Source organism: Sparus aurata, chromosome 8 (genome assembly GCF_900880675.1).
Source record: "Sparus aurata chromosome 8, fSpaAur1.1, whole genome shotgun sequence".
In the NCBI taxonomy this organism is placed as follows: domain Eukaryota; kingdom Metazoa; phylum Chordata; class Actinopteri; order Spariformes; family Sparidae; genus Sparus; species Sparus aurata.
Genome location: NC_044194.1, coordinates 29,844,718 through 29,858,495, shown reverse-complemented (window position 1 = coordinate 29,858,495; position 13,778 = coordinate 29,844,718). Strand labels below are relative to the sequence as shown.

Below are 13,778 nucleotides of genomic sequence, written 5' to 3'. Positions count from 1 at the left end.
TTCCTACAAATAGATCCCCCCAAACCCTGCACACTGCACCTTTAATTAATCTGAGTGATTGAAAGAGTGCTCCAGTGGGTATGAGTGGCTTTTGTCAGAGGAAAACAGCTCTGACGCCAGCAGCTACCCTCGACAGCAGTCATTATTTTTATATTATTTATTTTGAAAAGTTTAATTAAATTAAAATCAAAATTAAATGAATGAATTAAATAAAAATAAGTGTAATGTTGTACTTCTTCTGCCCCTCTAGCTCATCCTCGTCACTAGAGGGCGCTGTGTCCCGGCCGCTCGGTTGAACGACACATTCCTCATCCTCACCCCGGCAGCCAGCTGCTTTCACATCCGGGCGGCTCTCTCGCTCCTCTTCAATCGCAATCCGCCTTCCTTCCCTGCGCTTTCGACCGGGGAGGTCTGCGGCTGTTGAAGAAACCCCCGAATCCCGGGCCCCCCGTCGGCGTCTGGTACCGGGCCACTGAGGCGCTGCTTCCCCGCACAGCCGGTCTCACATGACGCGGGCTCCGCCGATGGTGGTGCACGGCGCCGAGCGCTCCCCGTCGGTGCGACATCTCCGCGCTGAAGTAGCATCGCTGGCTAACATTAGCTAACAACATCGATCTCTCCGCTGCTCCACCCCCCTCTCCCTCCGGCCGACCCCCGCTACCGATCCGTCACTTCAACAGTTGATTGATAGCTTACACTGGACCACCGATGGCAACCCCCCCACCCCGACCGTCCATCGGCTAAGTTAGCGCAGGAAGCCCGCTCGTCCCCCCCTCTAACGTTTCGGATTTCGGGCCCACAAAGAGAGGAGCTTCGGAGTTTTAACCCGTGATATTATCACCAACCCCCTCTCCTCCTCTGTGGCCTTTTAGGGGTCCGTTTCCTCTCTACCTCAGCACCCCGATGCCTCCCCGTCCCTGTGTCTAACCTCTGCTGCACTATCGCCCAGACTCTCATCAGCCCCCTTTCCGAGCCCCACCGACACCGGCTCTGCTGCTTCTGACAATCCGACCAAGGAGCGCTGCTCGGCGCGCACTGACTGCGGCGAACCCTGGGCGGAATCTCCGGTTCTCTCCCTCCCTCTCCCCCTCTTCTCTCTCAGCCTGGCTGCAGAGCGAAGCTAGCTGGCTGGCCTGTTCCACTTCACACCCACCCACCCACACACACACACACACACATACACACACACAGCAATTCCAGTCTGCCAGTGATCCCCACCACCCCAGCAGATCTCCGTGACATACGCCCCACAGCAGCGCCCGAGCCTCGGGTCTCGCCATGCCGGGTCCGGTGGCCGGTAGCAAGTCCCGTGTGTACGCAGACGTCAACACGCTGAAGAGCCGGGAATACTGGGACTACGAGGCCCACGTACCTAACTGGAAGTGAGGATATTTCTGTTTACTGCAGGTCGCTGTGTTTGCATGCATGTGATGTCTGACCACAGCAGATAATGGATCTCTGTATGCATGTGTGTTGGTGGGAGAGGGAAAGTGTGGCAGATGGGTGCCTATTATTAAACATTTGCTGTGAGGGTGTGATGACACGGTGGTAGTACAGTCTGTCTGTCAGTCTCGCAGCACACTTGCCCTGCGGCTCTGCACCGTGTAACCCCATGTTCACCCCGTCTGTTGACTTAAATAACACCCACCTCAAGTTCAGAGCCACATATCCCTTCACTCCCTCAAGCAAAGCTCATCTCAGTGACAAGCACACTTTCAAAATTACTCGGTGACTTGATTGCACGCCGAGGCTGAAAATAATCTTCCCCCGTTCTCACATAGTCACACAAGCTCAGCACTGTTTCTCTGTCTGTCCCTATAGCAACCAGGAGGACTACCAGCTGGTTCGTAAACTGGGCAGAGGGAAGTACAGCGAAGTGTTCGAGGCAATCAACATCACCAACAATGAGAAGGTGGTGGTCAAGATCCTGAAGGTGAGCAGTCCGGTCTCCTCGAGCTGAATGCTGAATGTCTTTCCTGTATGTGTGATGTGAGGCCTTCTCCCTTGAAATATGAGTAAAATAGTGAGCGTGATAGTGTGAAAAGAAGAATGAGTCATGCATCGTTAGAATTCTTGAAAACTCCTGACACTGTTTGCACGGATTGTAATTATTTGAGTAATTCTTCATGCGAACATGCTGAACATTCCCTGGGAAAGAATGCAGCAGCAGCAGCAGCAGCTTGTCAATCAGGATCAGCAGGTTGGAGATCCAGAGTCAGAAATAGCCCACAGGAAATCATCTCTGCTTCTACATCATGATGTGATTTTTTTTTGATGCGTGTCTTTTCTTATACCCCAAAGACCTCTCTTCTGAATCTTTGCTTGGTTTCCTTGTGCAACCAGCCCGTCAAAAAGAAGAAGATCAAGCGGGAGATCAAGATCCTGGAGAACTTGCGAGGAGGGACCAACATCATCCGACTGGTGGACACAGTCAAAGACCCAGTGGTAGGACCGCTACCTGTCCTGTTAAGATGAGGGAATGAGTGTGAGAGTGTTGGACTGAAACTGTTCTGACACATTAGTTGGCTTTGATTTTGCAAGAGGACGGACGAGATAATACTTGCTGAATGTTTGCCTTAAATGCACCTTTTGTATGGTGTGGATGCGCTAATCGATTTTTCATTCTGAAGGCATTTTTACTATGAAAGTATTTGGAAATCTGCACATTTTTCCTGCTAATATTTTTCTTCTTTTGCAGCCGTTTGTAGTTGCATTACTACTTATTTTAAAAAAATGATTGTTTAATGAATTTATTTTTGGATCTGGATGTTATATTTTGTATATTTAGAGGGACAGAAGGTGACATTGATACTACACTGATGGAAAAGCGAGACAAAAAATGGCTGCTGACAAATTCCTACTGAAAATAATAGCATCCAGGAGGATTGTGTGACGAGCAGTCCTGCTGCCGCCGTCTAACAAAGCAACCAGTATACGACCTGCTGCATGCACATGCCCAGTATATTCAACTGACCATGTGATATGCATTGTCAGACGCGTTGTATAGATTAGAGTTGTATTGATGGAGATCGTTCTTGTTTTATAACCTTGTACACATGGACTAGACCTCAGGGGGAGCTATGAGTCCCCGCAGAGAGTTGAAGTTTTGCCCCGTCCTGGGCTCCACCATGGGACCTTGTTTCAGAAACAACGTACAGCAGTTAATGGTGTGGGATATTTTTTTTTAATCTCTTTTCATGGTGCTATGAATTACACACTTGGTGTTTGTCAGTTGAATCGACAATTTCCAACTCGACAAAGTCATTGTTGGTCATTAAACTGTTTAAGTTTAAGAGTGTGGAAGTAGGTTATCAGAATGACTACACACCCAACACACACGGAAGTAATGTCGTGTCATTTGAAGGGGCACAAGGAAGAGAAAGATCTTGATGATTTTTTTTCTGCGCACTCTTTACTTTGTTTATATGTGGCGGACCCTGCCACCTTTCTTGCTTCAATAGCGTTCTGGGACAATATTTTTTGCCAAGAACAGGTTGTTTGGAACTAGACATGGAACAAATAAATATTATTATTATTATTATTTATTTATTTATTTTTTATTTTTTTTGGAGTTTGTATTATTACCTCATTAATATTGTAAAAATGTAAACTCTGAATTTGAATGTATTCTCCAAAACTACACAGTGCCCTTTTAGCGCTCATCAAAACCCGAAACCACAGCTTGATAGAGTTAGTCCTGCATAATTGTAGACTCACAGAACTGACTAACTCTCCTTTTGCCAAGGCGACGGCCACGTTGGTGTTAGTGTTGTACATGACGCAAGATGATGGTACTAAATGGTACTTTACAATCTCCATAACAAGCGGACTGTCTTGACACGCTAAATTATCTTTGAAAGTACAAACATCATATGTTTGATACATCAAGTTCATTTAATTGTTACGTGGGATCGACTGATGTGTTTTTCAGGGGCGATGCCGGTTATTAGTAATCATGGGGACTGATGACAGATATTTGAAACCAATACGCTGTTACAGTTAAAGATAAAGTCAAAATTTAGAATAGCCAGCAATGGAATGTTACTAACTACAATTTGTGTCGATATTTTTGACAACACTGCGTAACGTAACATTTTTAATGTTCACACGAAGCACACAGTTTAGATGGCATTTCTTTTGTTTTGTTCCATTCACTCTTAACAATCCCCCATAACACTCCCCTTGCAGCATATGATCAAACAGCTGCCTCACATCTGTGTCGCATATGGATATTTAAAGCACACGTAAGCAACTGCCGGCAGTGTACTGATGGGTTTGAGGAAATCATGGATTTACGAAGCGATCACAGGTGTTGCAAATGATTTAATCACTTGTGGGAGGCACTAATTGATTACAGACTGGATGTGATTATTGTGTTCATCGTGGGGGTGAAACCTGTCGCCGTGGGAACACTGTAATCCCTGTTTTATTTTTACTCGTCCTGTGATTATTTTGGTTTACGGTGGCGGGCTTCCTGGAATTTCGCAGCTGTGAAAGCCTTAGAAGTGGAGTCAGAAATCTTGGTAAATTACCTGGAGAATTTGGGGAACAAATGGGCCGCCTTCCTGTATTTTTAGTCTCAAGTCTGTGCTAGACTGGAAAGCTCTTTGTTGAACCTTTCAGGGGTGGAAGCCATGGAAGAGCACTGACTTAGCCTTTGTTTTGGGATCACATTCCCTTAAAACTCCAGTGGTTAGACGATCATTATTATATTCATAGTTTCTGGAGACTTAAAAGTTTTGAAATCAAGCAGCAGTGCCTGCCTTTCTGTCTGTCAAGCTTCAGATCACGGTGCGGTTAAATCTGGGATTAATCAGGCGACTGAGTGACTCAGTCTTTATTGTTGTTGATGATTTTTATTTGACTGATTTCGACTCTCTGCCCCCCCCCCCCCTTTCTCTCCCGCTACGGTGGCTGTACAGTCCAGAACTCCAGCGCTCGTCTTTGAATGCATCAATAACACAGACTTCAAGGTATAACCATCACCTCTCTTCTGCATGATTCTGGGGGTCTGCTGTTTGGTCTTTGATGTCACATTGAATGTTTTGTGCCCTCACCGGACCCTGCTGCCTGTTTTATCACGACCCACATTGCAGCTTCTTGATCAGTAGGGGGCAAATGGCGCGGGCGGGGGGGGGCATCAGCTTTTTTTTCCCCTGGAACTAATTTGAAATTCAAATTTCGGTTCAAATGCTGATGTAAATGTGTTCTTCCCCCGCAGGAGTTGTACCAGAAGTTGACAGATTATGATATCCGTTTCTATATGTATGAACTACTGAAGGTGAGACTGTTTTTTCACTTTTTAAAATGTTCCATTTAATGAATAAGAAATGTTCCCACTATTCCTGACAAGATAACAACACATTTCCTGCTAATGTGGGCTCATTGTGTCTGCCAGGCTCTGGACTACTGTCACAGTATGGGCATCATGCACCGTGACGTTAAACCCCACAATGTGATGATCGACCACCAGTTGAGAAAGGTAGTTGGTGCCCCATATAGTCCTTTTTTTTTTCACACACCCACACGCGCTCTGAATATTATCTCTCACCCGCTCTCTCTCTCTCTCTCTCTCTGTTTATTTTCTCTCTGGCATTCGTCTTCCTTTCATTACTCCCCTGTTATATTCTCCCACATTTGAAAATGAGCTAGATAATTGTGGGTTGGTAATGCATTAGCATTGGCTTTTATACGCATGTTGTCCCCGTAATGTGTTTGAGTCCGGTCTGCGTGAGATGATTAAACTGACTGCAGATTTATTTTCCATCTGAATTAGTAGGTTTTTTTTTTATGCTCTGTCGGCGGGTGCTGCAACACAGTTCATTCTGTTCCCGGCTAATGAATGCATTTAGTGTGAAATATAATCTGGAGACTAATGAGCACGAGCAGTTGTGGCAGAACAAAGTCTGTGTCGATCAAGAGAGATGAGGAAAGCCAAGCGAGGACTGAAGCGCTAGGCTCTGGCTGCTAGTGGGCATTGTTGTCTTGTTATGGCTCTTGGCGCCAATGGCTATTACTGTAGTTGCCACGTTAGTTGTGATTGTGACTGGCTGGCTTCTTTTCTTTTTTTCACGGCACCAAATATAGTCACATTGACCGGAAAAAGTTTCATGATGCCAGACACAACCATAACCTGCTGCTTCACTGTGGCTTGCATTTAGAGTTACACATTAAAATGTTGTCACAGCCTGCCTAAACTGTCACAGCTACAGACATAGCCGTAATCAAAGCAACAGCAATGTACAGTCCATATCTACAGCCAACAGCTACAGTCAAATCACAGCTACGACCACAACCTGCCACAACTGCAGCTCTAGCGTTAGCCACTCAAAATAATTAGCCTGTGCTAGCTATTGTGACAATAGCTCCAAAGACTCTGCTTTGCGACCTGTTATAAACACGATACTTTTCAGCCGCAATCTTGGCACAATGTGACTAAAATATCAGTTTCCAGAGGAAAACAGATCAGCCTGTTTTAATTAAAACTAAACTAAGTAAACCAACTGCAGAGCTGAACAATAGAGCCCGATCAATAAAGCAGTTGGCCGATATTGGCCTGTCACAGATAAATTGGTATCGGTAATAAAGCCCAGCCAATACTTGATTTGTGTGGTCGCTTCCGATACCACTGTAAATAAGTTCAACATTTGGTTGTCAGTACATCTGCAGTATACATCTGCGATATACACTTGTGTTGTCAGGTTACTGGAATTTCCAGTTTTGTGTTTTAAGTAAAGTATGACGAGGCTTGTTCATTGTGCAAAGCACAACACAACCTAAGTTCATTTAATTGTTACGTGGGATCGACTGATATGTTTTTTCAGTGGCGATACCGTTTATTAGTAATCACGGAGACTGATGACAGATATTTAAAACCAATACGCGATTACAGTTAAAGATAAAGTCATGGTGTCCAAATTTAGAATAGAAGAATGTTACTAACTACAATTTGTGTCAATATTTTTGACAACACTGCTTAACATAACATTTTTAATGTGGTTATCAAACACTTGTGACAAAGACATGTAGCAGAGACGGGGTGTTTACATTTCAGCAATAACCTTCATGTGTAAAATTACAGCAGTGCACTGAAACCATAAACTTACTGGGAATTTAATAATTCTTAATTATCCCGAGCATCTTTATCTGCATTGTAATCTCTAAAAAAATATACAATTTACTTCTCGCCATCTACTGGGACACATTGAAAACGTACAGCAGTATCTGTGATTGGCCAGTATCGGCCAGCCGAAATAACAGGGTTTATGACATGAAAACTTAAAAGGTGCCGGGGATTAATACTGTCATTTCAGACAGTAACGTTTACTGTTTAACTTAAATGTGTCTTGTTTCCATATATATCGGCTGATGTGTCAGAATGTTTTATTTCCTTAAATCGGCTTCTGCATCAGCACTAAAAGTCCAGTCTCAGTCGTGCTCTACTTTCCATACAGTTGACATAAAACACAGTAACTGTTGGAGTGATGGATAAAGGGTCACAAAGCTTTGACCTCATCCCAGTCACTCAATCTGTGGTCACAGCCCCGGGCTATGGCTACAGTGAGAGCTTGAGCCTGCAGGGGTTTCTGGGAATTGGAGTGGAGAAGAACACACAAATTAATTATCAGCACCAAAAAAGAAAAAAAAATCAACTGTTCATTTTCATTGTAGTTTCCCCCTGATTGAAACTGCAGCTGTATTAATACACTCCTATCTGCTGAGCAAAGCAATATTAAATCATGTAATACACTTCTGGCCTTGTCCAGCAGGGGGCAGCAGGTGAACATGGATGTGAAATAACTCAACATCCCCTTACAGAATACACCAGACACACACCCAGCTTATACCAGGGTGTGTTGATAATTGATGTTAGGTCACACCTGATGGCGTTGTTCATTCACACTTCCTCTACGTTCCGTCCCAAGGCTGTGTAGCTAAATGAGGACAAACTGTGTGTTTCCATAGCTACGCCTTATAGACTGGGGTTTGGCAGAGTTCTACCACCCATCCCAGGAGTACAACGTCAGAGTGGCGTCAAGATACTTCAAAGGCCCCGAACTGCTGGTGGACTACCAGGTAACACACGCATAGACGCCCACACACACACACACACACACACACACACACACATCTGCCCACATTTAAACAACCATCAGGGATACTTCACTTTCTGTATCGCTTTACACGCAAGAAGAACACACGTGCACACGCAACATATACATTTTTAAAAGGCCTGCAGTCACACATTGATGAGACAATGTTGTCACCACCACACATGGATAATCCTGACGCCTGTGTTCTCATCATCGGCAGTGCTGTTTGATGATTTTGTGTTTCAGATGTATGATTACAGTCTAGACATGTGGAGCTTGGGCTGTATGCTGGCCAGTATGATTTTTCAGAAAGAGCCCTTCTTCCATGGACAAGACAACTACGACCAGGTACCTGCGACACACACACACACCGGGAACAAAAGCAGCACACTCAAGTTGATTGAAACAGATTAGTACAGATGGTTATTTACTGATTTCATGCACACTCACGGGAAAAAATCCAAACGTCTGGCTCACTTCTGTGCAAACACAAGAGGTGTTCGGTGCATCCTGTGTCCCGGTTAGGTGCAGGATGTCAGAAACATGTAATGGAGACAACCTGTATTTGTGTCCTGGAACTGTATCGGCTGTAATCCGTCGCGCCTTACTCTCACGTGTCATCAGTTTTAGCAGAAAAAGAGGGCGCTGTCATTCAGCACGAACACAACAAGAGCTCTGAGGAGATTTCTAAGATTTGAACTAAGAGGCTAAGAACGATTTTATTTGTAAAGGGTTAGTGGATAAATGTGTCAACCACAATGTGACAGAGTTCCTCGTGTTTCAAAGCGCTTCACAGAATTTGTCGTGGTCTGTTGTGTTTTCCAGCTGGTGAGAATCGCCAAGGTCCTGGGGACAGACGAGCTGTTTGGCTACCTGCGTAAATACCACATCGAACTGGACCCTCGCTTCAAAGACCTGCTGGGACAGTACGTCCACTCTGACTTTGCCTCTGGCATTCCCATCTCACATATTGTGACATACAGTAGCTGCTCCAGAGCTGAATCTGAAGTAGAGGTTGAGACCGAATACAGGCTAAAAATATCCATATGAGCACTAGCCGAAGAACATCTGCCCTGCTACAGTCCTTGAGCAACTCACTGAGAGTGCTAATTTGATATTTTTACACTTTCAGTGCTGCAGGCCCTCTTCTGACTCACAGTTGGCCTCTTAAAATAGTCCCAACACACACAAAAAAGGGCATTATACATCTGGAAAAGGAAGCCCCATCATAGGCTCTATCCTTGTAATCCTAGCACGCCTCATTAGGACCATCGATTTCCACTTTCCAGCGCACAAAGAAACGTGTTGTCCTGCCTGCCTGCCTTCATAACGTGTTGGGTTGAAACTGCGTCACAGTGATAGTTACAAACATGAGTTCACCTTTTCCACTGCAGCTCCCTGTGATTGCTCCTGTTATGTAATGTGCTGAGGGGAAATTTGGGGGGGAAACGTCTTTGACACCAGTTTGAGTCGCACTTACACACTCTTAAATTTTCACTGTTAATTTTTCTTGTAAATCACCAGAACGCTGAAGCCTTAGAAACCTGATTCCATTAAATCCAGGCTCATACCAGCTAGCTTTTCTTTGCCTTTTTCTGACATATTGTTACACTTCTTGGTACAACTGTTGAACCGTGCAATAGTGCAATGCTGAAGATATGTGTGTCCATTGTGTGTTTTATATATATATATATATGGACCCACTTACTTTATTACTATATTTATTTATTATTTTCTTTTTTTAATGTATTGTTTATTCATTTGGAATGAAGCTGATAACTGAATACACACACTGTGTTCCCTTAAATGTGGGATGGAGCCAGAATATTTTACATTTATAGAATTATAAATTACTCCAACGAATGTTGTTTGTGCATTATGTTCTGGAAAAAAAAAAAAAAAAAGTTTGATATCTGCACACATTGGACAACATCGATACTGATATATCTGTGATAGGCCGATATCCCACCTGATAAATCGGTTGGACTCCGATCCACAGCACCACTCGTGTTCAAAACTCCACAGGGCGCCTTTAAGTTCTGTGTCACTGCAGCAGCAAACAGCCACTGTTCACCGCTGCTTTAGTTCCCGCTGCTGTTTGAGTACTCCAGTTTTTATTTCTGTTGTCATGTGCCGGTCAGATAGGAAAGTTTAATGCTCATCCTATGCGAGCATTAGGGAAAAAATATCAAAAACAAACCAGAGTACAGGACACAAGAGAATGTCCTTATAACAGTTATGTGGGTCAGTAATGTCACTGTTAGTATCAGAGGCACTATCAGTAGCCGTCCCCTCAGCAGTGTGTGTTGTGTTCCCACAGGCAGAGCAGGAAGCGCTGGGAACAGTTTGTGCAGACAGAGAACCAGCACCTGGTGAGTCCTGAAGCTCTGGACCTGCTGGACAAGCTGCTACGTTACGACCACCAACAGAGACTGACTGCCACAGAGGCCATGGAGCACCCGTACTTCTGTAAGCAGGACACACACTTCCAAACACAGCGCACACGTAGCATACACACTGAGCCTTCTGGGGTTTTCTAGGACAGTAACTGCTATGATGTTGTGATGAAGTCAGGTAAGTGCAGCATAAAATGCATTTTTTTGCTGGGTTTCAAAGATGATATAAAATCAAAGTAGCATTAACTTCTATTGAAGTCTAAAAATGCAGTTTGTCTCCTGCAGACCCAGTAATAAAGGAGCAGTCTCTGTCGAACTCTGACAACAACATGGTTTCCAGTGGCAACACTACAGCACGATGAAACACAGGTAACAGTTTGAAGATTACTCACTGGTCACGGTGTATTTTGATGATTTCTTTATGTAATACACGGTATTAAAGCCACTACACGTAAAACTTGACAATGACTATTTTAGTTTTAACACTGAAATAAGTGGACTCACATCACCAACAGAATGGGAAGAAACAACAGCGTTGACGTGTTGTCTAGATGTCTACTGAAGTTAGCATGCTAACCAGCCTCTGCCCATCCTGTCTCATAATAACACTTTGCACTGGCAAATAGCTGTTGTACAGATGTCACTACTTTTGCAGACTTGTGAACTTTGCGGGTGTGATCGCACTTTACAAGCGCTGAGTGCTACCTAACCCACAGTGCATCCTGTCCACAAAAACTCTCAAGCAGAGTTTTTGTAGAGGAAGTTCACTTGGGACGTCAGAGGACAATTTCATTGCCCACAACTCATGGCAATACGTTTTTCGCCCGTAGAGTTAACTGGAATTGGCCCCAGTAACCCCCGCGACCCCTTTAAAAAGGGGGATAAAAGCGGTAACATCCCTGCGACCCTCACGGAAAAAGCAGAAGAAAAGGAAATGAAAACGAAACGAAACGAAACGCACGTGACATTGAAGTTCTCGTTTTGAATATGTGAAACAATTACATGATAAAATGTTTGTTGAATCACGTCGGACAGAAATTAAATACTCCCACATCATAATACAAAAATACATACATTTGCAGATTGTACACAGATATCAGTGGCTCATACCCTGCAGACTTGATGGGATTGCATTGAACATGTCACAGTATGCATGACTGAAGAATGCGAGGGCTCGGTCTGCATGTCCGGAGGGTGGACAGCTGAATTGAGCCGTGGTCTAAATCACCTCCGCACTGTATCGCCTGTAGTCAGACTGACCTCAGGCAGTCCAGGAGGCCGTGTTCGGTCCCAGTTTGGTGCCAAGCCGTATTCAGTGTCACGTCGAGCTGCCAAATGTAGTTGGCTGGGCCCCGTTGCCCATGGTGACCTGAGATCTGAGGTCCCAGTCCGGACAAACTGTAGATCCACTGGCTCCCCGGCTAACTGAGCCATGAGATATACGATATGATATTATGATGATATGATTTTAGATACAAAATAAACAAATATCACATAATATATACTGTATATGTAATAATAATTTGTAAAATCTGTATAAAAGTTATGGCGAAAGACAAATGAGCAATGAAAGAAGTAGAGCTGAATAGTTATAACAAGAAAATAAATTAAAAAATATGAAGATACCCCGTGAGCAGCAGGGCTTCTCTTCTGCGTGCAGCCAGTACAGGGCGAGTCACAGTAGATGAAACCAATGAAATCAATATTCTATCACACACCAGGATACAATTGACACTAATTTATTGATCTGAGCTGATCTGATCACAGTTTTGCAGAAGACTAGAAATACAAAATGTATTAGATTGGATTTCATAGGGTGTATGTATGTATCTATGTATGTATGTATGTATGTATGTATGTATGGTTAGTTAGTTAATGTAGACATAGAATATAATGAAAATTCCAAACAACATCGAGTAGAAATATTTGTCTCAAATATACTGTAAAAGGTGGAGAGTAAATGTTATACCAAATCAATTGATTATATTCAAAATACAATTTAGGCAGTGTTGGTGCTGAGAAAGCTAGCGTCAGGTTCCATTTAGGCTAAATGGGCTAGCAGTCAACACTTTGTCCAGGGTCACATTGAGATACATTTTAATGTCACTTTTCTACCTTTCAACCAAAGAATTATTGTTGGTGTTTTTTTCCTCTCAGCTTTCAGAGAACAATGTTTGTCTTTTTTTACAAGATTGCTGCCCAGGGGATGTCATTAGAGTTACAAAGTGTTCAGTGAGGAGAATAAGGATAAACAGCCAAAGATGGGTTTTCATTACAGCAATTTGATCAGGGAAAAAGGTCAACCTTGCAGATACAATGCCTGTTGAAATGTCATGTCCACTCTGCTGTGTCCTCCTCCTCACTCTCCTCTGTTCTCTTTCTCTCCGCAGAAGTGGAAGAAGAAGGATGTTTGTTACCTCAACTTTGTACCCGGTTGTGACAGTAACTTTGACAAGTGTACAGTGACAATGGATCAAAGTAACTCTGACCAGTTACATACTCAGATATGTGCATACGGATACACACAGACACACACACAAACACACACGTCAATGCAAGCACACCCTCTATACAAACACTTATGCAGACATGTATACGTACACCCTCCTCCTCTGTATCAGTCTGCGATTGGCTTGTCCTGGTTCCCTGTCCAGCAGCCTGACCAATGAGCTTGAAGCTGCTCCCCCGTCGTCCCCCAAATCGTCGTTTTCCTCCCAGCTCAGTCTCATGTAGGTCAACAAGGACAAACTACTTTTAAAGACAATTCAGTCCCTCCTCTCTGTCATCCCTCCTTTATGTCACCCCCTCTTTATTTGCATCAGCATGGAGAATGAACAGGAGTGTGAGCCTGTACAAGCCCTCTCCCCCCCCCCCCCCCCTCCCCTCCCGACCTGTTCATCCATCCGTCTGTCTGCCCTCCCCCCTCCGTACCATCCTGTATCCCCCAACAGACAGACAGACGTCTTAGCACTACTCCAGTACTGAAAGCGGCATGGTGGACTCTCTAGATAGAATGATGATGATGATGATGATGATGATAATAATATTAATGACAAATAAATGATTTTTATTTAGATGAACTCTGCCTGTGTCGAGAGTGAATTTATTGCTCGTTACATTTTGCCCTGATTTGAGAAACACTCTAAAAGGCTATTTTTTTAAAAAAGTGATTAAAATCCATAACAGACGTTATGTTACAGTTAATGGTAGGTGACTCTCCTTTTACACATGAACATGCCACTTTACTGAACTGATTCAACTTTATGATCAATGCTGCAGTTAAATTGTA

At 43.8% G+C, this 13,778-nt stretch overlaps 1 protein-coding gene across 1 annotated transcript; it reads left to right on the top strand.

The window, feature by feature from the left end:
* Window positions 1–332: 332 nt before the first annotated feature.
* Window positions 333–13,569, top strand: csnk2a2b (casein kinase 2, alpha prime polypeptide b). Its single transcript, XM_030426397.1, has 12 exons — window positions 333–1,382; window positions 1,822–1,933; window positions 2,344–2,445; window positions 4,923–4,973; window positions 5,222–5,281; window positions 5,399–5,482; window positions 7,966–8,076; window positions 8,340–8,441; window positions 8,919–9,019; window positions 10,414–10,562; window positions 10,775–10,858; window positions 12,880–13,569. Exons 1-11 carry the CDS (start codon window positions 1,279–1,281, stop codon window positions 10,849–10,851), a joined length of 1,053 nt encoding a protein of 350 aa, XP_030282257.1. The 5' UTR covers window positions 333–1,278; the 3' UTR covers window positions 10,852–10,858; window positions 12,880–13,569.
* The last annotated feature ends 209 nt before the right edge of the window (window positions 13,570–13,778 follow it).

Excerpts from the sequence above, each read along its gene's own strand:
- csnk2a2b (XM_030426397.1), top strand. The coding sequence starts at position 1,279 with ATGCCGGGTCCGGTGGCCGGTAGCAAGTCCCGTGTGTACGCAGACGTC. Across the intron at positions 2,446-4,922 it reads ACACAGTCAAAGACCCAGTG|TCCAGAACTCCAGCGCTCGT; the intron begins GTAGGACCGCTA and ends GTGGCTGTACAG. Across the intron at positions 8,077-8,339 it reads AACTGCTGGTGGACTACCAG|ATGTATGATTACAGTCTAGA; the intron begins GTAACACACGCA and ends TTTGTGTTTCAG.